The following is a 24,330-nucleotide window of genomic DNA, read 5'->3' on the forward strand; positions in this document are numbered from 1 at the left end:
GGCATGTGCCTCAGACACATTAATGTCAATTTGTGACAATGGGGAGGTGGCTGGTTATTTCCTATTAAGTGGAGCCAGATAACTCTCATGTAAGCATTTATGTGGTTATTGCCGTCCAGATGAGGTTCCCAGCCAGGCCCCACCTCATCCCTCTTGCCAGGCCCAGAACGTGTTTCCAAGCCACTAACCCTGGCCATCAAACAGAATAGATGCTCTGAGCACACAAACTCAATACATTATTTATCAAAACCAAATACCACTAGAGGGAAATTCTTCTGGGAAAAGCAGCATGTGTTGGATTCCAGAGTAAAGCAAACATTTTGGTTTGCTACTGCTCTTCTCCACGGGATGCAAACCAGGCCCTGGATGTAGACTCTAGGCTCAGTCTCGATGTCCCTGGGAAGTCCTTACATTTTGAAATGCAGGTGGACAAAGCCAGAAGGGGAGGCCCTGCCCAGAGTACCCTAGGTGGGTTAATTAATGAGAATTAATTGAGGATCTTTTAGTTCTAATGGAGGGACACACATTTGTTGGTGTCAGTCACTTCCTGATGCAGGTTTGGGAGATCTCCACAAACCACTTGTGAGGCCTTTAAAGAGCTAATGAACAGGAGCCACCAAGCAGGCCACTTTAGCCCAGGGCTTTTGGCAGAAACTCTATGTGTGTGTCACCTGCAGTGACAGGCCTGCCGTCCTGGGGCCTTGCTGGCTGCTGACCGTGGCTCTGACAGCAGATCCTGCACCCACCAGGACCCTCAGAAGCCCACAGGCTCAGGCACTGGCATCCAGGTATGCTTCTCGATAATGGAGTTGGAATGCAGGACAGAAATATCATTAAAATAGCAAATATAACCGGAATTGCGATATTGCCTTACTGGTTCCAGAGATGCTTTATGTTTATCTCATTTCATCCAGGTCATCTCTTTTTGAGTCTTGTGGATGTGGAGGGACCTGCCCAAAGTCACAGTTAGTAAGTGGCGTCACTGGGGTTTGCCTTGGTCTGTGGCTCCAATCCTCACAGCCTGTGGCAGAGCTGTCCAGTGACTGATGCTGCCTTTTCGAAAGGGGGACTGCAGGGCCTGGGTCAAGTGACCCAGCAGCCCAGGAGTTCCTTCTGCTCAGTTTGCCGAGGCTGAGGTGTGAGCTAGAGTCCAGTATTTGGGAAAGACCCTTTTCACTTCTGCTGTGATAAATGACCTCCTTCCGGGCTGTCATTCTCTGATTATGACAGACTGGGCCCTTCTACGGAATTCATAGATAGCAGGGCAATTCAGGCATATTTTCTTCCTGTTTCATAGGCTTAATGAAGGAGAGATGCTAAGGAGGCCAATACCTCACCACTCACACTGACACAGCTTGTGTTCCAAGCTGCACTCAGGCTCTGGATATGGTGGGATAGGGTAGAGCAGGCTGTTTAGAAACATGGCCGAGGGACTTCATTTCTCAGTTTGGGGGCAGGAGTGAGCCCAGCCTGCCCAGAGACTGACAACTGAGAGTGAGGCCACGAGGGTAGGGTGATGCCTGCTGGCTCTGCTACATGCCATTGGCCAGCTCAGGGCCTGGAATTCATTAAGTATCCAATAAGTGCTGTTGGCCAAACTTCTGATCCTTGAACATGTTATGTCTGAGCCTTAGCTGAATATGAGCTCATTGCTTCTAAGGCATTGGGCTCAAGGCAGCCTGGGAGGCTCTAGACATGGAGCCAGGAAATTCATTGTGGTTACACAGGTGTGAGGAGATCACCCAACCTCAAGCAGGCTTATCCTCGCAGTCCCAAGACCACAGGCCAGGGGTTGGGCACAGCATGTGGCAGCCCAAGGTTCTAAGATAAGTGCCACATGGGTGGGGTTGCACTCAGAAGCCAGGTATGCAGAGTGGTGCTATTCAAGATTCCAGGCAGGGACCCAGAAAAATCTGTCTTCAGGAAGAGGGCTCCAGGGTGGGGGACCTCTGTGCAGTGGCAGGGGTGGGGTAGGGTATGAGAATAAGACAGAGTTCCCCTAGTATGTGAGACCCAAAGGTTAAAGAAAGGAGATCACCCCATGGTCACAGCTGGCCATTAAGCCAAGGACAAACCCTTAGCCAGGTGACTGATCGATCCAAGGCATGAGAATGGTCCGAGATGTCTTTCTTAATTTCACTTTGTTACAGAGGTCTGGATTCAGGCTGGGCCTCAACATAAGGTGTCAACTATGGCACCAAGAGGGGATGAAGGCTATAGAGACAGAGGAGCAGAGAGGGTCTGGCACAAGGAAGATAGCTCCACGGGGTGGCTTTTACAAGAGTAAGGAAAATGTCAGCATGCCTCCAGGGCCACAGATAGAAGAGACAGGAGCCTGGTAGTCCTAGAAAGGCTCCTGGACACATTCCATGAAGTCAAGCTGGCCAGCTGTCACCCTGTCTCCTCCCACCTGCCCCCCGATGCTGTTCAAGGAGATAGAGAGAAGCCAGTTCCTGTCCTTGGAGCCTACGTTCTAGTGGGGAAGAGAGACCATACATGCAATGGTCCTCAGAGTGACTCAGGTAGAAGAGTCCAAATAAGATCACAAAAGGCCCTGTGGCTGTGGATCTGGGAAGAAGTACTAGGAATGGAATGGAGAAGTTCCCCCAAAGAGGAAGAAGGGAAGAAGAGAGACAGGAGTGCCACTCATAGGTTTTTTACAGTCTTTTTAAAAAGAAAAAAAAGCAGAGTCAGAGACAGAAAGGCTTTCACAAGTGAAGTCATCTTTACAGCATCTCTACTGTCATGCCAAGACCTCATCTCACACACCGACTTCTGTTCAGAACATGCTCCAGGCAGATATTGCTTATTTTCTACAAATCAGAGGGAAATTACAGTTCCCGCTAGAGCATTTCAGTGGGCAGGAGGAAGGGACTGCTCTGCCTCTCTAGGCTCCAGCCCTGCAGCCCAGGAGCAGCGCCAGGAATGACGTGGCAGAAGCTGGAGACCCGGGGCTGGGGTAAGCTGCAGGGGTGACCTTCTTCCTCTGGTGGCTGGAAAGACCCATGGTCTCTGCTCAGCTCAGTTGTCCCCTGGGCCCCAGGGATGTCTGGGGGGCCTGCAGGCCCCAAATGCCTAGAGCAACTGGTGGAGTGGGGGTCACATCCTGGTTAGCTACCAATGTATGATTTTACCCCTTTGACCATGGGTGGGATCCTCCATCAGCTTGGCTGGGCTCCCTGCCCAAGGAAAGGCAGAATGTAGAGGTTCCCCAAATGCCACCACAGTGAAAACCCACTGATGAGTTTCCCTCAAATGCCCTCTGGGGGAGCCTCCACCCCTAAGTCCTTCTCCAGCCCCCTTCCCTCTCCTAATACATCCACTGCTGTCTCCTCAAGTTTTCCTGTCCTTCTCGTCTAACACATGTGGATGAAAAGCATTACATGATGCTTGCTGTACGTATCTGCAGATACGAGTGGCCTCCAGGCCTGGGTTCAGAGGGATCAGCATGGGGAGTGGAGGGGCCACTGGGCGGGACTGTGGTCATTGTCCAACTCTGTTACAACTCCACTCCTCCTTCCGGGACCTCAGTGGGCCTCCCCTACAGAATGGGTGGGGTTGCATCTGCCCTCACTCCCCGGACTCTGGGGAAGCCAACAAGTATGTTATGGAAGGGTAAAGGCTATTGGTGCTGGAGTCACACTGATCCTTCACAAGGGCACTGCCAGCCCCAGGACACCCCACCCACAGCCAAGCCAAGGGCTCTTCTGCCTCTGCCCCATCTGGGGCCTGCTCAGCTCTACCCACTATCTCTAAATGGCCCTTCTTCCTTCCCAGCACCTGGGATATCTCTCTCAGGGGAGATGACACAGATGAGATTACCTATCTCAGAAGCTAAAGAATAACCCAAACCCAAACCAAATCAAGACATTTCACCATACCTGGCAAAGTACATTGTATTTCCCATCTTACAGAGATCTATCTGGTTACCTTGCTTGGACTGAGGCTACAATTTTGCTGACAGGTCACCAATGGAAAGCATGATTGGCTCCAAATTGGAACACAAGACAGCCTTTGACTAGCTAGAAGGAAACAAACATGGGCTCTAAGGGGTCCAGCACAGCTTTTCTCTGAGCCTCTGAGCCCCGTTGTATAGTTTTTGCACTACACTACAGCACCAGACCAAGGGGCAGTGGGGACTGAAATTCACTTTGCCTGCCAAATGGAACAACCACAGAGCTGTGTGTGCCTTCAGGAGGCCCCCTTTAAAAGCTAAGCAAAGACCCCCCCCCACACACACACACACATCTGCCCACGGAGCCTGTCCCCCTTTCTGAGTGATGATGGTCCCAGAGAGAATATTTTGGAGCCAATGCAGGCAAGAGATAACATAAAGAGGCAGGTCAGTGAGAAATGTGGTTCTGGGCCAAGTGATGGGCACCCAGCCGAGACCCAAATGCTACTTGGCAGCAGCTCTTGGTGAAATTGCACAGGACTCACAGCAGGAGAGAAGGAAAGAGATAAGGTCCAAGATAACACTGACCTCAGAGTATTAGGGCCAGGAGGACTCTGGGGTCACCTCAGTACATCATTTTCAGAGGAGTTTGGTTTTCTTGGTTCCTTTTCATTTCTTTATTTCATTTTTATTTACTTTTTAAAAGATTTTATTTAGTTATTCATGAGAGACACACAGAGAGGCAGAGACACAGGCAGAGAGAGAAGCAGGCTTCCTGAGGGGAGCCTGATGTGGGACTTGATCCCAGGACTCTGGGATCATGACCTGAGCTGAAGCTAGATGCTCAACCACTGAGCCACCCAGGCATCCCTCATTTTTATCTTTAGTAATAGAGTCCTTTTCCCGAAGAAAATTAAAACAGACAAGGGAAGAATTGGATTTCCTTGTTTGTTTTATTCTGGAGAGACGGAAACCCAGAGTTCTGCCCAACTTGACCCTGGCACTTCCCCCCAAGCCCTAGGGCTCCCCAGGACACGGTGTGGAAAACATTCACCTAATCCAGCTCCCTTTCCTCAGTGGTGATAAAGAAAGTGATGTGACTTGCCCAAGGTCCACGGGGCATGGAAAGCAGAGGTAAGCTTACACCTCCATGACCCAGGAGCCTGGTCCTGTTCCTTCCCATATGGCAAAAAGGCAGACCCTCAGGCTCCTTGGCAATTGAATCTTCAAGGCAGCTAAGTCTGGGTCCCTGCCCACAGGTAAGACCTGTCTTTCCCCTAGGTTATCATTCCCAGCCACTTAAATCCCTCATCTGGTTCTGCCCTTTCCACAATGGAGCCAGAATCTAGAATCTGAGAGGTGGCAGGGCTGAAGAAAGTGAGAGCATTGGAGATTTACCAAACATGCTGGGAGAAAGAGCTGCAGGAGGAACCTGGAGAACTGTCCTAGGACCCAGTGTCTCCCTGGGCTCAGTAAGAAGGCTCCATTCAAGGTGGATGAGCTCCTGTTAGCACAGAGGGTGACAGACCAGGCCAGCCACTGGTCAGGGGTGAGGGAGCAGGGACAAGACCATGCGGTGCTGCAAACTCTCAGCACCCTGGACAAGGACAATCCCTCCACTGGCCTTCCACTCGGACCCTGCCCCAGTCTCTTCCCAGGGAGGGACCCAAGACCTCCATTGTCTGCTTTCTCCAGGCCCTCCCAGCAGGATGCATATCCCAGAGAATCTCCTGTTCCTAAGCGTGGTCTCCCTCCAGGCTACATGTAGCCTTCTCTTCTAAAGCACTCTTGGTGCACATGGAACTTTTTCCAGAATAGACCACATACTAAGTCACAAATCAGGTTTTAGCTGTCACCAAGAGATTGGGATTATGCCTTGCATATTTTCAGACCACAATGCTTTGAAACTAGAACTCAATCACAAGAAGAAATTTGGAAGAAAAACACGTGGAGGTTAAAGAACATCCTACTAAAAGATGAATCAGTCAACCAGGAAATAAGAGAAGAATTAAAGAGAAACTAATGGAAACTAATGAAAATGAAGATACAACTGTTCAAAATCTTTGGGATACAGCAAAAGCAGTCCTAAGAGGGAAATACATCGCCATACAAGCATCCCTCAAAAATTGGGAAAAACTCAAATACACAAGCTAACCTCACACCTAAAAAAACTGGAGAAAGAACAGCAAATAAAACCTACATCAAGCAGAAGAAGAGAGATAATAAAGATCTGAGCAGAACTCAATGAAATAGAGACCAGAAGAACTGTGGAACAGATCAACAAAACCAGGAGTTCGTTCTTTGAAAGAATTAATAAGATAGATAAACCATTAGCCAGCCTTATTAAAAAGAAAAAAGACTCAAATTAATAAAATCATGAATGAAAGAGGAGAGATCACAACCAATACCAAGGAAATACAAATGATTTTAAGAACATAATATGAGCAGCTATACGCCAATAAATTCGGCAATCTCGAAGAAATGGATGCATTTCTGGAAAACCACAAATTACCAAAGCTGGAACAGGAAGAAATAGAAAACCTGAACAGGCCAATAACCAGGAAGGAAATTGAAGCAGTCATCAAAACCTTCCCAAGACACAAAGTCCAGGGCCAGATGGCTTCCCAGGGGAATTCTATCAAACTTTTAAGGAAGAAATAATACCTATTCTATTAAAGCTGTTCCAAAGGATAGAAAACGATGGAATACTTCCAAACTCATTTTGTGAGGCCAGCAACACCTTAATTCCAAAACCAGACAAAGATCCCACCAAAAAGGAGAATTATAGACCAATATCCCTGATGAACACAGAAGCAAAAATTCTCTACAAGATACTAGCCAATAGATCCAACAGTACATTAAGATTATTCACCATGACCAAGTGGGATTTATCCCCAGGATGCAAGGTTGGTTCAACACTCCTAAAACAATCAATGTGATAAATCATATCAACGAGAGAAAAAACAAGAACCATGACATTTCATCAAAGAAGACATACTCATGGGAGATCCCTGGATGGCTCAGCAGTTTAGTGCTTACCTTCTGCCCAGGGCATGATCCTGGAGTCCCGGGATTGGGTCTGACGTCGGGCTCCCTGCATGGAGCCTACTTCTCCCTCCGCCTGTGTCTCTGCCTCTCTCTCTGTGTGTGTCTCTCATGAATAAATTAAAAAAAATCTTTAAAAAAAGAAGAAGAAGAAGACATACACATGGCCAACTAGCACATGAGAAAATGCTCCGCATCACTTGCCATCAGGGAAATACAAATCAATACCACGATGAGATACCACCTCACACCAGTGAGAATGGGGAAAATTAACAAGACAGAAAACAACAAATGTTGGAGAAGGGGCAACCCTCCTGCACTGTTGGTGGGAATGTGAGCTGGTACAGCCACTCTGGAAAACTGTGTGGAGGTTCCTCAAAGAGTTAAAAATAGAGCTGCCCTATATGCACTGCTGGGGATTTACCCCAAAGATACAGATGCAGTGAAAAGCCGAGACACCTGCACCCCAATGTTTATAGCAGCAATGTCCACAATAGCCACACTGTGGAAGGAGCCTCGGTGTCCATCGACAGATGAATGGATAAAGAAGATGTGGTCTATGTATACAATGGAATATTCCTCAGCCATTAGAAACGACGAATACCCACCATTTGTTTCGATGTGATTGGAACTGGAGGGTATTATGCTGAGGAAGTAAGTCAATCGGAGAAGGACAATCATCATATGGTCTCACTCATATGGGGAATATAAAAAATAGTGAAAGGGATTATATGGGAAAGGAGAGAAAATGAGTGGGAAAATCAGAGAGGGTGACAAAACATGAGAGACTCCTAACTCTGGGAAATGAACAAGGGGTATTGGAAGGGGAGGTGGGTGGGGGGATGGGGTGACTGGGTGACAGGCCCTGAGGGGGCCACCTACGGGATGAGCACTGGGTGTTATACCATATGTTGGCAAATCAAACTCCAATAAAAAAATACACACACACATACAAAGCACCCTTGGTTAGCTCACATCTCCCCACCTTACCGGTAAGTCCCTTTTCCCACCCCAAGAGTTTGCAGGGAATGTGCCGTTGGACCAGTCCTGACTTCATGGCTGCTTCTACCATGAGCTGCCTTCTGGGAGCTGGGAGCAGCATCTGTTGCTCCTTTGATCTTCAATTCCAGTGTGGCCTCTGTTGTCCTCCGATGCCTCCCACCCCGGAGCACTAGCAACACAGCCAGGCCATCGCTTCGCTCTCATGTGCATTTATTGAGTGCCAACAGAGTGCGTGGTACTATGCTCAGGGTTCAGAGCCACAGTCTAGTCAAAAGGAGACCAGAGCTAGTACAGAGAACATTTCATAGTTGCTTAACATCTGTAGGGGATGGGGAAGGGGGAGAACTAATCACAAAACAAATTCCTATTTGAAAGCAACAGAATCTCCTCTGAGAGTAATAGATATTCTACGCACACGCACGCACGCACTCGCGCACACACACACACACACACCCTGAATGAATACAGAAATATACCCATATACAGGTATTGTGGGTAAAGAAACTAATATATATGCTGTGCACGTACACACACGCACACACACGCACACACGCACACACACGCACACACCACCTCACAGATAGGTAATCTGGCTTATGCTATCAAAGACACTATGTCTCCAGGTTCTAGTGAAGCAATCTGTCCTAGATGCCTGCAGCATGCAAAACTTGGAAGTTCCGGAGGTTCACAGTTAAGGAGGACAATGGGTATACATGTGTACTTTTCCATCCTCGGGGTCCCAGCCACAGCACTGGAGGTTGCTCTTTGTCGGCGACAACAAAGCCTCTGTGAAGGGCTCCCAGAGCAGAGCTGAGGAGCTGGAGGCTCTCTGTCCAGTGGCAGGGCTCACGGGAGCCCTGGTGAGTTCACCAATCTTCAAGGCAGAATTTAAAACTCTGGTTTTCGAGTGTGTAGTCCTGCAAACGGTATTCCTTGTGACAGAGCCGCAGATCGAGGTAAGAGTTTCTCTTCTTGCTCGCTCTCTGCAGCTTCCCACATGTGCTAACGCATTTTGTAGTCATTAGATACAGATGTTTCACACAGCTGTCCCTTAAAATCCAAATCTACCGTGAAATCGAGGTCTCGCTGCAAAGAAGGAGCAAAGGGTCCCGGCATTAGTGTGGTAACAACGCAGGCACCACCCACTCCTGCAGGCAGAGGGATGGGTAACTACCGTGTTTCTAAGGTTTTCTAGCCAAGGGGTTCCCACGAACAGCCCTCAGGAATCTATTCTGGTGTCTCATTATCCTCACAGGAAGTTCTTTGATTTCTAACCTAAACCCTTCCTGTTATAATATAGAAATGTTCCCTCTGATTTTATCCTGAGAGAAAACAGAGTAGGGTGTTGAGTCTTCTGTGGCACAACCCTCAAAGCATTCTCTAGACTCTTTCAACACACATGTTTGCACCCGCGGTTACTCAAAAAGAATCACACAATCCCCAACCCCCCAGGCCCCACTGAAGAAATGTGAACTGAATATCTTCCAGGCCACCAGAAGCTGCTATTTCCTGGCTGGGCTGTTCTAAATGAGCTGAAACCCATGACAACAGCCTCTGTGTTCAAAGCCCCTTGGATGAAGAATTGGAAGCTGTCCTCAAGGCTGAGAGTCCAGAGTGGGGTCTATGGAAAAATCTATCACCCTTGAGTTTTAAGGTGCCACGGCTAGAGGCCTTCAACAACAGCCAGTCAGATCTAAACCTGGTTTTCTACTGCTCCTCCCCTGGGACCTTGTCTGGTTGTACACAAGGCACCTGGGCACTTGGGTGAGGGGGTCCTGGGAGCTCCCAGGAGTCAGTTCCATGGGTCCCTTTCTCTCTCTGACCCCAGCCCAGGCAGAGACTGCCTCAGTACTCACAACATTTTTGGCATTTGGCTTCATGGATATGGTCCCATAGATTTCCTCCCCTCTCCGGACAGTGAGGTAATCTTCCAAGTAGAAGACAGTCTGCTTCCAGTGGGTGTAGGGGGCATCAGGGGCTGAGGGGAGAACAGGGAGGTGGGAAGGAAGGGTCAGAGAAGATATCTCCAGAAGAACTGAGACTGAGACCCTGCCTGGAAGTTGCTGGGCTTCTTCTTGGACTCACTGAACCAACTCCCAGCACTCTTGCAGGGTCAACGCCTAGCCCCTGTGGTCTGCCTCCATGCCCTAGGAATCCTCACTCAGCCCCAGTGCTCCTCCTTCCATCAAATTCCCATCTCCTCAAGGCTGCGGATTTTAGTGGGGAATCAGAAGATAAAGTTGCCAAGTTCACCAAGGGGGTGGGGTGAATACCCTCTCACCAACTAAACTCATTAACACAAATGAAACTCAAAATGCTAATGTTTTTTAAATTAGTTCAACAGAGTGAAGATGTTCAGACAGTTTAAAGGGGAGATTTGTAGAGTAGGGCCATCCTGTCTCCCTTTAAATGACATCATGTATGCAAATTCCATAGCTAAACCGGTGTCCCACTGATACCCACAGCCTACACATAGCTTTCCCAGCCACTTCTCAGCCCTAGAACCAAACCTAGTATACTTGGCCCAAGGCTACTGTGGGGTCCTCCAAACTGGATCAAAAAGAAATGAGGGTGCCTGTGTGGCTCAGTCAGTTGAGTCTCTGGCTCTTGATTTCAGCTCAGGTCATGATCTCAGGGTCATGAGATGGAGCCTCACATCAGGCTCCATGCTCAGCGAGGAATCTGCTTGAGATTCTCTCCTTCCTTCTCCGTCTGCCCCTTCCCCTGCCCCACTCATTCACATGTGCATGCTCTCTCTCTCTCTCTCTCTCTCTCGCTCTCTCTCTCAAATAAATAAAAAAATCTTTAAAAAAGAAAATAAGGGATAGCTCTCATCCAAGAACCCCACTACCGGTCCACAGCTCACTCTTTCTGTATGATCCAAAGCTGCATGGATGCTGGCACACCCCCTTCATATTTGCCATTAAATTCCATCCAGACTCTCTTGGCACACTACATGTTCTACAGTCAAATGATGGGTCCTACTTATGGGCCATCTTCCTCAGCACCAATGGTCTTTGGCATATTCTTCCCTCCCTGTTCAGCAGGCTTTCTCTTCCTCATCCTTCAGAGTCACTTTCTCTGGGAAGCTTTGCCTGAAGATCCACCCTGAGCTTATGCTACCATAGTGCCTATCACACTGTAGCATAAATGCCTTTGTCTTTTTTCAGCTGTTTGCTTTCTCCACAAGACTGAAATTTCCATGAGGACAGGCACCATGCCAAGCTTGTTTACTGTGATATCCTCAGTGTCTACCACCACACTTGCTAGATCTGTAAGTACTGAATAAATGAACAATGGCAAAAACCCAAATAGCAGACACTTTGTTATGCTTCAAGGTACCCAGATATGTTCAATTACATTGGAGACTTTGAAAACTATAGCTAGTAGAAGAACCCATTATAGTAAGTTCCTCTTGGCCCTTTAGGATCTTACCTTCCTCCACCTGGATGCAGGACTCATTAATACTTATTTTCTCTTTGCTTAGGACCAGAGCTAAAAATGAGAAGACTTGGGAGAATATAGTAAGTGCCTTTCAAATACTTCAAAATCTGTCACATGTAAAGACTTACATGTGGCCTTACATAAGGCATTAGAGGTAGAACAAAGAGTCACTGGGAATTACTAGAAGGTAGATTTTTAATTCATCAGGAAAAATTAGGGCTGTTCCACATTTGTCTGAGCTACTAGAAGTCCAGCCTCCAGGTGTTCCTATAACAACCACTGACTGGGAATTCATCATGTGCTGAGTCAGACCAGGTCATCTCTAAGATCTTACAAACCCCAAGATCTATTTAAATGGTAGTGAAGAGTCTGTCCTCACCATTTGCAATGAACTAGCTTGATCAAATGTTAGTGGTTTGGTTAAGGACTTGCATAGCCTTCAATGTGTGCATTTGGGAAATCAATGCAAACTCAAGGTCATGGCCAGGAAAAAGCAGTCTGAGCATTTGGAAAAGCTCAAAGGAGGATCATGAATGTGCAGTCTATGCCTCTCAGATCCTAGATCCCTAAACATATCCCGCCTTCATGGCCTCTAAGGCATACCGCTGTCTAGAAAGTCCATATGTCCCAGCACCTTCCCTGCCAACTACACCTAAATAAATTGTCAAAAGATGGTCTCTGGTGTGTGCAGAGAATGGCAGTGTATGACTGACAGCACTCTTCCCTCTACTTCTTCCTACGCCACTCAGACAGGTGTCTTTCCTGTTCTTAAAGATCTTCAGGCAAGGAGATTCAAGCAGCTTCCTTCTGTCACCTAACCAGATGCCTTAGGAGAGTCCCAGAGATTTCACCGGCTCAGGTTTGGCAGGCATCAAGCCTAGGTGTGTCTGAGTGGTCCAAAAAATATGCCAGCCTTGGGTTTGAGGAAATTGACTTTTTTTCCTTTGCCATCAACATCAAAAGTTTGAGAACCTCCCCAAAAGGTTCATTTCTGTGATGGGTCCATTAGCCGTGGACAAATTGTCTAAACCAACTTTTACAATACTAATTCTCCATTGAGGTGTCCAGGAAAAACTGATTAAAATTCAGATGTCTTGACTCTACTCCAGGAGACTTGAATTCAGTCATTGTGGGGGATGTGAAAGGGGGCAGACTTGTCAAGACATAAAAATCCCACTCCCCCCAGGTCCTGTAGACACACAGCATGGCTGAAATCACTGTGCAAACCCACTCGTTTGCATCTAATAACATCTCTGGGTGGGCAAGAGTGGAAAGGACATTTAATTAGGCAACAACAGGTCCAGTTTCCTGCTTCCATATTGCCATGTGTTTTCCCTACAACCCTGGGGCTCATTTTCTACATCTGCAGAATGTGGGGTGTGATATTTACCTCCCCAGGTACTTTGAGGATTAGATGGGATGACCAGGGGGAAAGGGCATACTAAGGGTGACCAAATCTGCTGTGCCCAGGACAGCTCCATTTTACTTGTCTTCCTGGTTTAACTATGAACAACTCTCCTTTTCACTATCAAAAGTGTCCTTAACTGAAAGATCAATTATATGGTCACTCTACCTATGACACATTAGGCCCATGTTAGGGTATTGCTAGGCCATTATAATAAGCCATTATATAATATAATAAGCCATTATAATATATCTCCCATATAATTATCATGGGAAGTGATATATATATATATATATATATATATATATCATTTTATTTATCCATAATCTATGGCTCTAACCTGCAAAGATGGGCTGCCTCACTGTAGTGATCTAGAATATGCTGGGGAAGCATCTAGAAAGGTGCTAGGCATAAAGGTGAGCCTTATGCTTGACATCTAGAGTTCTCCTCAGTGAATGAGTCTTTCCCTCTCTCTGTCCTGCCCCAACCATAACACTCAAGATCAGGTAACTGACTTTTGGCTTTCCCTATTACAAAAATATCTTTATACTCTTAATATCTTGACCCCCCATGCCAGGGTCTCCTTTTCTCCCTCCCCTTCACAGTCTCTCTGGGCTCTATATTATGGACAGCTTTTGTTCTATATTTTGAAGTGAGTGGGACAAGTATTGCCCCCCTGCATGCATTCCTTCATTCAACAGACATCAATTCAGGATGTCTGTCATGTGCCACATATGGTCCTGAATTTGGGAAACAGCAACCAATACAGCCTTGCCTCCCCCTCACATCCTGCAGCCTAAGTGAGAAGACACTCAGGTAGCTGGGTTGTTCTCATGACCAAGGACAGGGATGCAGAGCTCAGGGGACAGTAGGAACAAATGGCAAAGACCTCTCACAAGACTTTTTCCTGGTGCTTTCTGAAAGGGAAATCCACTTTCAGAAAATGGAATCCTGCTTCCTGTTTCACTTCTCAGTGGCCAAGTGGATGGTAGCTTTTTCTGAAATTTAGTCCTTTTCCTAGCTATAAATTTCCAATATTCCCCAAGGGGTCAGAAGCTTCTTGGAGAATGAAAGACTGCATGCCAAGAAGTTTCTTTGACCTGAGATAATTATTCACTGTCATTGGATGGCAAAGCAGGTAGGGGCTGCTAGGTCCCACTGCATCATTTCACACATAATGAGCCCAAGGCCCGGAAAGTAACTTACTTAAGGCCCATCTCCTATGTCTGGCCACCCTACTGGCTGACTCCTAGAAAAACTACAACTCTAACCCAGGTCTGCTTCTACTCAAGCTACTGCTCCTCCACCCACTCTGGCTGCCCCAAGGGACCCAGTTTCCACTTCCTGCCCCTACCCACTGAGGATGTGTCCAAGGACTGGGGAGGCTATGCCCACTGGCTGGCACAGCCTGGACCCCTGGGCTCCTGTGCCCATTTGCAGCAGCTTCTGCCTGGAGCTGCAGAGAGGAGACGTCAGAGCCATTAACAGGGATTGTTTTCAAGCTGCACACAACATGATGTGCTTTTGAGTGGGCCCCCCAGAGCCAGCTGTGGCTGGGCTGAGAAAGAAAGCTTGGCAGGCGGTCGATGGGAAGTGGGTACATACAGCAGACTACACTCTGCATGAAGTTCAAAAACAGCTGAGACCAAACAATACAGTGTTCTGACATACATATAGATGTGATAAAACTTTTTTTTAAATAGCAAGGGGATAAAGAACATAAAATTATTCAGCATAATGTTCATCTAGAGGCAACATGGGGGGATGATGAGATGGGATGGAGCATCCATTTAGTTAGGTGGTGAGCTCACAGGGATTAATTATGTGACTGTGAATTAATTTACTTGTTAATTATAAATGGTACCATTATATTAATTAATAATGTACTTCCAGTTAATATTTATATTCTAATTAGTAATAGTTTATTTCTTGATATTAACAAATATATTTACATTCTAATAACAGTAATACATTTCTTTCTAGTTACTATTGCATGCTAGTTAATAATACTTTATTTACATTCTAGTTACTGACTTAGTGGTGAGTTCATAGATGTTCATTATATGAATAAATAAATAAGCAAAAAGTGAGCTGTGCCTGACTCAATGATATCATGAACCAGGAATTAGGATTAATCTAATTCGATGCATCTGAGGGCCTTAAAAACCAAAAGCAAATGCTCTTTTCTATGTAGTCAGAGTACAGAGGGTCTGAAAAGGCCACTACCAAACCCACACTACCTGGTAAAGATGTTTGCCACATGCTGGAAGCAAAACCTCCTGTGGATTTTCCCCCAGGTGGCTGAGGAAGCGGCTAAACAAGTTATTTCCCCTGATCTCTATGGAGATGCTACAGCAAGAGGGACCTACACCAGCCAGAAGGCATTGGCCTTGATGAGAAAAGAGGGCATATGATAGCAAAGAGATGGAATTCCCTTCCCAGAAAGGCATCAATAGGGGCCAAATTCACAATCACCTTGTTCAGGCCGTTGTGCCAGGGCAGTGGTTCTTGGGCATTTGTGCATCACAGTCACCTACAGGACTTGGTAAGACACAGGTTTCTGGGCCCCACCCCAGAGTTTCTGGTTCAGAAGGTCTGGGGTAAGTCCTGAGAATTTTCATTGCTAACAAGTTCCCAAGTGATGCTGATGCTGCCAGCCATGGACCACACTTTGAGAACCTCTGCACGAAAGCATGGGAAGTGGAAGACTGCAGGACCTTTGGGTGACTTTTCAGACCCCTATTTCTGGGGTTCTGGGCAAAGAGGAGGCAACAAAACACCATAGCTGCAAAGAGACAGATCGGTGAGCTCAGACCTTGATCTAGACCCATGGTCTTTGAGCCTATGAAATGCAGACCTTGTCATTTCTCTCATAGGGACTTGTGAGGAACCACAGTGTGGCTGCGACCACAGAGCAGAAAGAAATTGCACCTATAAGTTGGAGACTTTAATGCTGAGGGCAAATCCTCACCATCCCCGAGACAGCCCAGGACCACCTTCTTTGATTCTGAACTTGAGATTAACCAAGCCTTCTTCATGTGGAGGCATCAGGAATGTTGTTCCTGACACCACAGAGCCAGAGAGCCGTCTCTGGACAGGGGTCCAGGCTGTCTGCTTGACTTCAAGAAATGGAAATAAACTCAGGGAAGGGAGAGCTGAGAGTAATGGGCTGAGAGCTATGGGCTGGATCCTAGGCTTTATAGACACAGAACTTTTTCCAGAGTGCCCTCACTACACTTTCTCTCACCTACAGCAGGGCAGGCCCCAGAGGAGTCATCGTCCTGAAGATAGTAGAGGCAGGGCCAGTTGCTATGGCTTCATCCCTGGCTTCCAGTTACAGCCATGGTCCTCAGCCCTCCCACTTGCTGCCACTGCTGAGGCTGAGTCTTACCCATCCTTCAAGGTTCAAGTAAGACCTCCCTTCCCCCTCCTGACTATACCTGACTACCCGGGAGACAATCTCACCTGTTGCCCCTCTAAGGAGGGTAGTAGTTGGAAATAACACAGATTGGAGGTCTCTGTTTTTTCCCAAGACAGGGGGTACCAGCACTGGTCTGGATGATAGAGACCAGAATATTGTGGTATTGGTGGTCAGGAGACACCAGTTCTGGGAAAAGCCCTTCTGGGAGGGGTTCGATAAGTCTCTTGCCCCTTCTGTACACAGGTAAAAGAGGATCATTGTCACTGAAATCCTGTGTAGTTGTTAAAAAAATATGTTAGCTATGTCTGTGAGTCTGTGGAAGGATCTCCAAGGTACATTCTTAAGTTAAGACAAGGTGGCAGAGGGCAGTGTGTTTAGTACAAGCCACCTGTGTTTTTAAAAAAAGGTGTAGTTTGGATATGGTACTATACTTACATAAGATGCCACCAATGGGGGAACCACGTAAAGGGTTTGCAGAACTCTATGAATTATTTTTGCAACTTCATATGAGAAGTATTTCAAATAAAAAGCCAAAAAAAAGGTGTATATAGTTATGCATGTGCTTGTGTACCATTGAAATAATTTGGAAGGATACAAAAGAAATTATTAACATGTGATGCCTCTGAGGCACAGGGCTGGGATGAGTGGGAGCAGGATTTCTTCCTTGACTTTTTATACTACCTCCTCTTTTTTACACCATCTAACTGACTAAATGATGGAAGCCTGGGAGGGCAGGGAGCCCCATGAAGGATGCCTAACTTTGACCAGGAGTGAAGGAGGGCCTCGAGTCATAGCTGAGGTGAGAGATGAGGCCTGTGCTGGAGTTGGCCAGGTGAGGGGCAGGGATGGGGAGGTTCTTGGAGCTGGATGGTGGCCTCCACAATTCATGAGCTGAGGCCCTAAGGCCCTGTCCCTCAGAATATGACTATGTTTGGAGACAGGGCCTTTAAAGAGGGCTTTAAAATAAGGCCTCTGGGTGGACCCTAATCCAGTGTGGCTGGTGTCCTTTTAGAAAGAGGAGATTAGGACACACACAGAGACATCAGGAGTGCACACACACAGAGAGGAAAGGCCATGTGAGGACACAGAGAAGGAGGCCACCTGCAGGCCAAGAAGAGAGCCTCAGGAGAGACCAAACCTGCTGACATTTCGATCTTCCAGAACTGCGAGAGATAAATTTCTGTAGTTTAAACCACCAGCCTGTAGTGCTTTGTTATGGCAGCCCTAGCAGATGCATCCAGGGAGAAAGGAGATGACGATGACAAAAGCCTCTGACAAAAGATCTGCCTGTCCCCGTGGCTCACCTGGATGAACAAGGGGTCGGCATGTGCAGAGACCATGGCCTAGGGACTTAAGAAGCCTTGCTAAATTTGGGGACTGCAAGGTGCTCAGTGCGACTGGGCTGTGTGTGCAGTGAAGGAACAGGAGAGGAAGGCCAAGCAAAGGAGGGGCAGTGAGAATGAGGTGATGGAAGCAGACTGGGGCCAGGTCTTACCAGGCTAAGACATTTGGGTTCTCTATTGCAGGCAGCGAGACACATCTGAAGCAGGGCTGAGAGGTGGGGGAGCACAGGTGTTCTTGGGGAATTGTGTCAGGAACTTAATGAAGGATGGATTAGGGTGGAAACAGCAAAGAAAGGAACGAGACAGACACAGTCCGTAGCGTATTGAGAGACCTGGGCACGACACTGAAGATAGGGAAATCTTACTCCACTCTGTATCCTTACCCCTCACACAGAATATGCTCAGTAAATATTAAATGAACAAATGTGCCTTTGAAATGGGGCCTTTCCCCCCTGCCTCTCCCTACCCAACACACACTCTCAGCTTTGGTCATACACACTTTCAAACACACCTTCATCTACCTTTTCACACACACCACATACACTTTCAGCTTCCTTCTCCTTCAGCAGCCAGATGCATGCGGGAAGTGCTGGAGAAGGCTTATGGGATGCCAAGCAAGAGCCCCTGGCTTAGCCCCAGGTCCTTCCTTCCCCCAGGTGGAGGCCAGCCCCAGTCACTTCCGCAAAGCCTCAGCATGGAGGGTGGGGAGGGTTGAAGTGAGTGCCCACAAAAGGCTCACCTGTGGAAAACCCCATTTTCTTGTGGCACTTGGTAAATTCAATATTAAAATAGGTGACCAGGGCATGAATGTAGTCATTTCGTTGTATCTGCAGGCAGAAGGCAGATGTGAATGACAGCTCTTCCGTCTTCACTGTGTAAATGTCCACTTCCTGTGGCCCAGAGGAAAGAGAATGCCGACACTTAGCGCCTCCACCAGCTCTGAGTCCTGGTCAGTAGCACTTTCCTTCTCGTGGAAGACCACCAACAGTAGACTCTCTGGGAGTGTCATTACTTTGGGGGTGGCTCCCCAGGCCCACCTACCACCCTCCCAGTGATCTCCTCCATCCTTTCTAGGGTGGGGTATGCTCAGGCAATGGTGCAAATACATTTGAATCAGAATGTGAGGGGGACAGAACTTAGAAGGTCAGTTTTCTGGGGGTGAGGGGTTATGGGGGAGAAGGAGGAGAGGGGAGAGGAAGATTGATGAGACAGAGCATTTCTGAGCCTATCTGAGCAGCCTCAGAGCAGTCCACCTCAACATTGCTCCCTTCCCTGGTTCTCAAAGTGCAGTCTGGGATGATGGGCATTAGCATCACCTGGGTGCACGTATTTAGTGGGGTGGGGGTGGGGAGGGCATCGCAGACCTATGAATGAAAACAGCAATCTGTGCTTTATCAAGCCTCCCCCATGATTTGTGTGAACCATATTAGTCATTTCCCAGGTTTTTGATATTCAAGTTCCCAGCAACAGGAGACATAAGTATTATCTTGAGAATGAGGACCTGAGCCCACCCATAGTCACAGACTTGACTGAGGGAAGTTCTGCTGGCCATTTACACCAGGCCTAGATGGAAGAAAGAAAAAGTGAGAGAGAGGGAGGGAAGGAAGGAGAAGGAAGAAAGGGAGGAAAGAAAAAGGAGGAAGAGAGAGAAGGAAGGAAGGAGAAAAAGAAAGAAAGAAGAAAGAAAGAAAGAAAGAAAGAAAGAAAGAGAGAGAGAGAGAGAGAGAGAGAGAGGGAGGGAGGGAGGGAGGGAGGGAGAGAGAGAGAGAGAAAGAAGAAAGAAAGAAAGAAAGAAAGAAAGAAAGAAAGAAAGAAAGAAAGAAAGAAAGAAAGAAAGAAAGAAGAAAGAAAGAGAAAGAAGAAAGAAAGAAAGAAAGAAAGAAAGAAAGAAAGAAAGAAAGAAAGAAAGAAAGAAAGAAAGAAAGAAAGAAAGAAGAAGTAGGAGTTTTTCAGTTCTGGTCGGGAAATGGAGAACACAAAGAACTAATAATTCTAACAATTTCAGTTGGGAAGTGGCTGAAAATCAATGTTGCATGGGGAGTAAGTATAATGAAAGACAGTTTGCAATGTGCTGTTCTTTTCTGTGTGAAGGATGCTGACCTGCTGTTTGCTGGCTCTGATGAGACAGGGCAAACCTTCCAAGAGCCTTAGAGGCATCCAGGCAGCTTTCAGTGAGGTCTAAGGAAGCTTCCCGTTGTCAGGGTGAAGACTCTGTAAGAGCCAGATAGGTATCTGTGTGCCTAGACTGGTTCCAAGGGGCTCTCCTGAGGCCCAGATGATGGAGTATGTTGGGATAATTAGAAGAGGGGTCTGAGAATAGGTAAACAAGAGCAGGGAAGACACAGAATGATGTAGCAGAAATGACCTTTATCTCTATATGTATCTAGAATAAATAAAGGAAAAGCAGAATCAAAATATTCAGGGCCTTGAAAGAGAAGTCCTGCCTCCACGGGGGTGGACAAAGGAAGAGGTGTGGTCAAAGAAGCAGGTCAGATCAGAGCCCTATTGTGGTCTGTGGTGTGCAGCCATCACACCCTCTGGGGGAAGTTGAAGTTCTGACCTATTAGTTGGAAAGAGAGTGGGATTGCAGATTGAGGGGAACGGAGAGCCCCTTGGTGATGTCACCTCAAAGGCCATTTTTGCTGTGCTTCTGGAACCAAGGATGGGGAAGAAGAATCAATGGAATGGGAAGCCCTGGGTTGGGCGTGCAGAATTTGATAGGATTAGAAAGCCATCAGTGTAGCATCCCTGGGAAGTGGCCATCTGGTGCTTGCTTGGACACCTTCATGGATGATGCATTCACTACCTGCCAGGAAGCTGATTCCATTTCCTGACATCTCCAATGGACAGGTCCCTCTTCAAAACGAGTAAGGAAGAGTACACACCAGTCTCTGAAACTTCCACCCATGGAATAAGCCAAATGCCCATTCCAGCTCACACGGGCCACCTAAACCTTTTCTTCTCTAATGTAAACTCCATCTGGTTTTTCATTCACTTCTCGTAAGTCATGATTTCTGACTCCATCACCCTCCTTGTTTGGGACATACTTCTAGCAGTCTCCAATCTTGAAGAACACACTGCTGGCTCAGACAGTACTTGGTTGGCCAAGCCCCTTCCCGCCACGGCATTCTGTTCATGCTTTTTTTTCCTTTTGTTTTGGGAATTGAGTGTAGGGTCCTCCATTATATGTCATCCTATTAAGTTTGGGCCATGACTCCTTTTTAAACCTGGCACCTGTCAGCCTACATGACATTCATCATCCCACTGGCCACATGTTGCCCATGGTTCCTTCCAGCTCAACAGCTCAGAGCAAGATGTGGTTAACTGTGTCTTTGTTAATGGCATTAGCACAATCCACCAGGCTCACGGTGTCTATACACTCACTGACTACCACCTCCTTTTTTGCCAGGGCCAGGCTCCAGGCTCTTTTCGAGGTACGTGTTATCTTTTTCTCTCAGTCCCTCTGCCTCCAGCCTAGCCTGGTCTTTCCATTGTACTTTTGGCTCACCTCAGCAGGTTGGCCCCCACCATCAGACTGTTGCCCGTTATGGTTCTGTGTATCCTTGCTGTGAAACACAGCACCTGACAGCCCTCAGTCTTCCTTTATGGGCCTCCCTTCTCACATCCCCAGGGCTCTTCTCCAAACCAACCCATTAATCCCTCAGATCCATTCAGACTGTACTGTCCTCTGAATCCAAAATCTTCCATGACTCTGTATCACTTACTTAAAGATAGCAGTCCTCTCGGCCTGAGCACAGACAGTGAGCCCTGGGAAGTCGGCTCCGGGACACAGCTAGACCTGGCTCCTTTCTCTGGTCACCCCCCTCATTTCTTCATGACTTTCAGGGGGCATACACACACACACACACACACACACACCACACCATCCCTGTCGATCAGGAACTCTACCTCCATAGGGTCCTTCTCTCAGATGTGCATCAACCACTGTCAGCTATCAACTCCCGTGCTACAGACATTTGCATCTTAATGGGGTATCTGAAGGAACAAAAGGGGCTTCAAGACAGAAGTAATGAAGCTATACATTAAAATGGTGACAGTGATGGGGCACCTGGCTGGCTCAGGGGGTGGAACATGGGACTTTTGATCTCTGGGTTGTGAGTTTGAGTCCCACATTGGGCGTGGAGCTCACTAAGATAAAATAAAATAAATAAAATAAAATAGTGACAATGGAAGCAGTTGGTCTTTTGGGATCGTGGCCAGGCCATCTTGCAAAAGTGGCCAGCTGTGGCTGAGCTTTGGAGACACAGGGGCCCTCTGGGTTCAGGTCCAACCCCCCGTCAGACCCAAAGCCTACAGAGCCAAACCCATTACTCTGGCTTCCTAGAGCCCAGAGTCCTGTGCTGGAAGGTTTCTGATTTCCTGCTGTAGCAGAATCTCTGACACTGCAGGGGGTCCCCCTGACTCAGCCTCAGGAAACCCCCATGAAGCAGAGGGCTCTGGAGGCATCAAGTGCTCAGAAGAGCCCCTGACCGCTGTTATCCCCACCACTAAATAACGTTAGGAATGCACATCTCAGAGCAAAAGTCTGGTCAAAACAAAGTCTTAATTATAATAAAGTGTCACACTCTGCAACATTAATAGCGATAAAAGTAGCAATTAAGTGTGTGAAGAAGGGCAAGTGTTTTCCCAACAGGCTTGGCAAAATGTTGCTTAGCACATTCCCAAGCAAGCTAATGGAGGAGCTCTCCCAGTTGCAGAGGCACACACAGACAGCCCTTACCCTTGTCAGGGAAGACATCAAGAAAGGTTGAGGGCACAAGGAGGGTACAGGGCTATAGCAAAGAGCTCTGGTCCTGACACATACTCATAAGCCCCGAGGAGTTTATGGGAGTGTGTATAATGCATGCCCTTCTGCATCCCCTTCCCTGAGTTTGGTTGCTTTGCTCCTAGCTGCACTCAGGTGTAAAGACCCTTGCTGGGAATGGAGGGAAGAAGGCAGGAGGCCAGAGTGGCCTTGGTGGTAGGGGTACGGGGTGGGCAGGAGAAGCAGGCCAGTCCATCATGTGACCTACAGTAGACCTACAGAAGCACAGTGGCCACACTTACCCACCAAAGGTAGAAAGCCACCTGGGGTCAAAACACATTGAAGGAGTTGTATCTTCAAGCTGACGTCATGACATGCAGGTACCTAATTGTTACACATAGCTGCTACATGTCATTCGGGCAAATTCAGTTGCACCAGTTTGGGGGTGTACTTTCCTGCTTCTTGTTTGGGACAGGGAGAGGGAAAGACTTCAGGGACAGAGGGGCCCGTAGGAAAAAAAACCCGAAAAGGACAAGTTTGCTTGCAACCAATCCTGCCTGGACTTGGAATGGGCTGAGTTAAGACGTAGTGAGAACCCTGTCAAGCTCAGAGCTCAAGACTTATACTCCCAGCCACACCTCTTGGGCAGGATGGTATAAGAGGGAGGCAGCATCTGATGAGATTCATCTGTGTGAGGCTCTCCTAGTTTTTTTGGCCTCAGGGTTCCCTTCTAAATACTGCAGTGACACTGTGGATCAAGAGCTGTGGTTCTTAGGAAGACTGTGCCCAGGGACAAAGGACAGTTGTGACCTGGGCAAAGCAGCGATTTACATCAGAACTTCAGAAACCTCTCCTCATCCCTGTGACCCTAGAATCTTCCCCTTTATCCATTGAAAATGTTGCAGGTCTCCAGCCCAATACTCTCTGAAAAGAAGTGACATGTACAGGACCAGAGCGGGCAAGTATGTTTTAGCAAGATGAAGGCTGGGTCGGCCAATGAATACTTACAGAATGAAACCAGATTTTTAAATTAAAAAGTTAGCTTTAACCATATGAAAGGATGTCTTCTTAGATTTAAAAAAAAAATCAGTAGTTTATATGGTTCAACATAATGTATTGGCATATACAAATGCAAGTTCTTAGGAAAGGGCTGGAAAGATCAATCCAATGTGTGAACAGCATTACCTCCAGGAAGAGCATAGGGTTGAAAGGGAGGGGAGGTCAAGGGAAGCTTTTGTTTTCACTCTATCAAATTTGATATGTTTGAATATTTAATAAGAATGCACTAAGCATTGGTGTGCTGAGGATGCTGACCAGCTGTTCTTAATTTGCACTGAAGAAAGCCTTGTCAGAAAAGCTGTTAAAACATGTACAAACAAGACCACTCAAGAACGGGGTTGGGTAGCTCTGTCTGGCCGAGTCAGATGTGTGCTCAGAAGTGGGAGTATAATGCCGGTTACACAGCAGATTGAGGTACGGGATTGCTTCCCTAAGAGGGCCATCCACCTCTGAATGGAGGAGCTTCCCCAAACCTGAGCATACCCTCCTGCCTTTCCTCTGATGCCCCCCTCCCACAGACTCTTCCCCTTGCACCACCAAGGGATGTGAAACGATTCCCTCCCTTCAGCTGTGCCACCATGGAGTCCAGTGGCTCTTTCTGTGGCTCTGCTTAGTGTGAGCATCTTCTTCTGACTGGCAGTAACTTTGGGGTGCCAGAGGCTCTGGCCAAGGTGACCTTGCTTCACCAGGCCAGGGCTGTGCAGGTGCTGAGTATTGCCTTTACTTCAGGCCCACAGCTTTCCAGGGTGGCACAGCTGGGTTGCCAGCATGCTTGGGCCCAAGCAGAATGAGTCTGCAGACCTTTATTAAACAGGCATTGGTCACCACTTGCTTTGGATCCACGATGTCCACCAGTGGCTCCTTCATGGCAACATCCCGGATACAGGTCATATCAAAGCCATAGACATTCTCCCACCCTGTGAAAACAGAGTGAGACATGAGGGCCAGCAG

General features: G+C 47.4%; 1 protein-coding gene and 1 long non-coding RNA gene across 12 annotated transcripts in view; one reads left to right on the top strand and one right to left on the bottom strand.

Moving 5' to 3' along the window:
- Positions 1–8,135: 8,135 nt before the first annotated feature.
- The window catches only part of PRMT8 (protein arginine methyltransferase 8), a 116,557-nt gene continuing 100,362 nt past the window's right edge, over positions 8,136–24,330 (bottom strand). For all 11 annotated transcript variants that reach the window (XM_077871429.1, XM_077871426.1, XM_077871422.1 and 8 more), the window contains 4 exons: positions 24,181–24,296; positions 18,295–18,445; positions 9,799–9,920; positions 8,136–9,028 (listed from right to left, as the gene is read on the bottom strand). In XM_077871429.1, coding sequence (XP_077727555.1) covers positions 8,945–9,028; positions 9,799–9,920; positions 18,295–18,445; positions 24,181–24,296 — 473 coding nt within the window. In that variant the 3' untranslated portion in view covers positions 8,136–8,944. The remainder of the gene's footprint in view (positions 9,029–9,798; positions 9,921–18,294; positions 18,446–24,180; positions 24,297–24,330) is intronic.
- On the top strand, positions 9,942–18,705 carry LOC144297405 (uncharacterized). Its single transcript, XR_013364433.1, has 3 exons — positions 9,942–11,216; positions 11,430–11,466; positions 16,045–18,705. It is a non-coding gene; the product is annotated as an uncharacterized LOC144297405 (long non-coding RNA).

Source organism: Canis aureus, chromosome 25 (assembly GCF_053574225.1).
Source record: "Canis aureus isolate CA01 chromosome 25, VMU_Caureus_v.1.0, whole genome shotgun sequence".
Classification (NCBI taxonomy): Eukaryota; Metazoa; Chordata; class Mammalia; order Carnivora; family Canidae; genus Canis; species Canis aureus.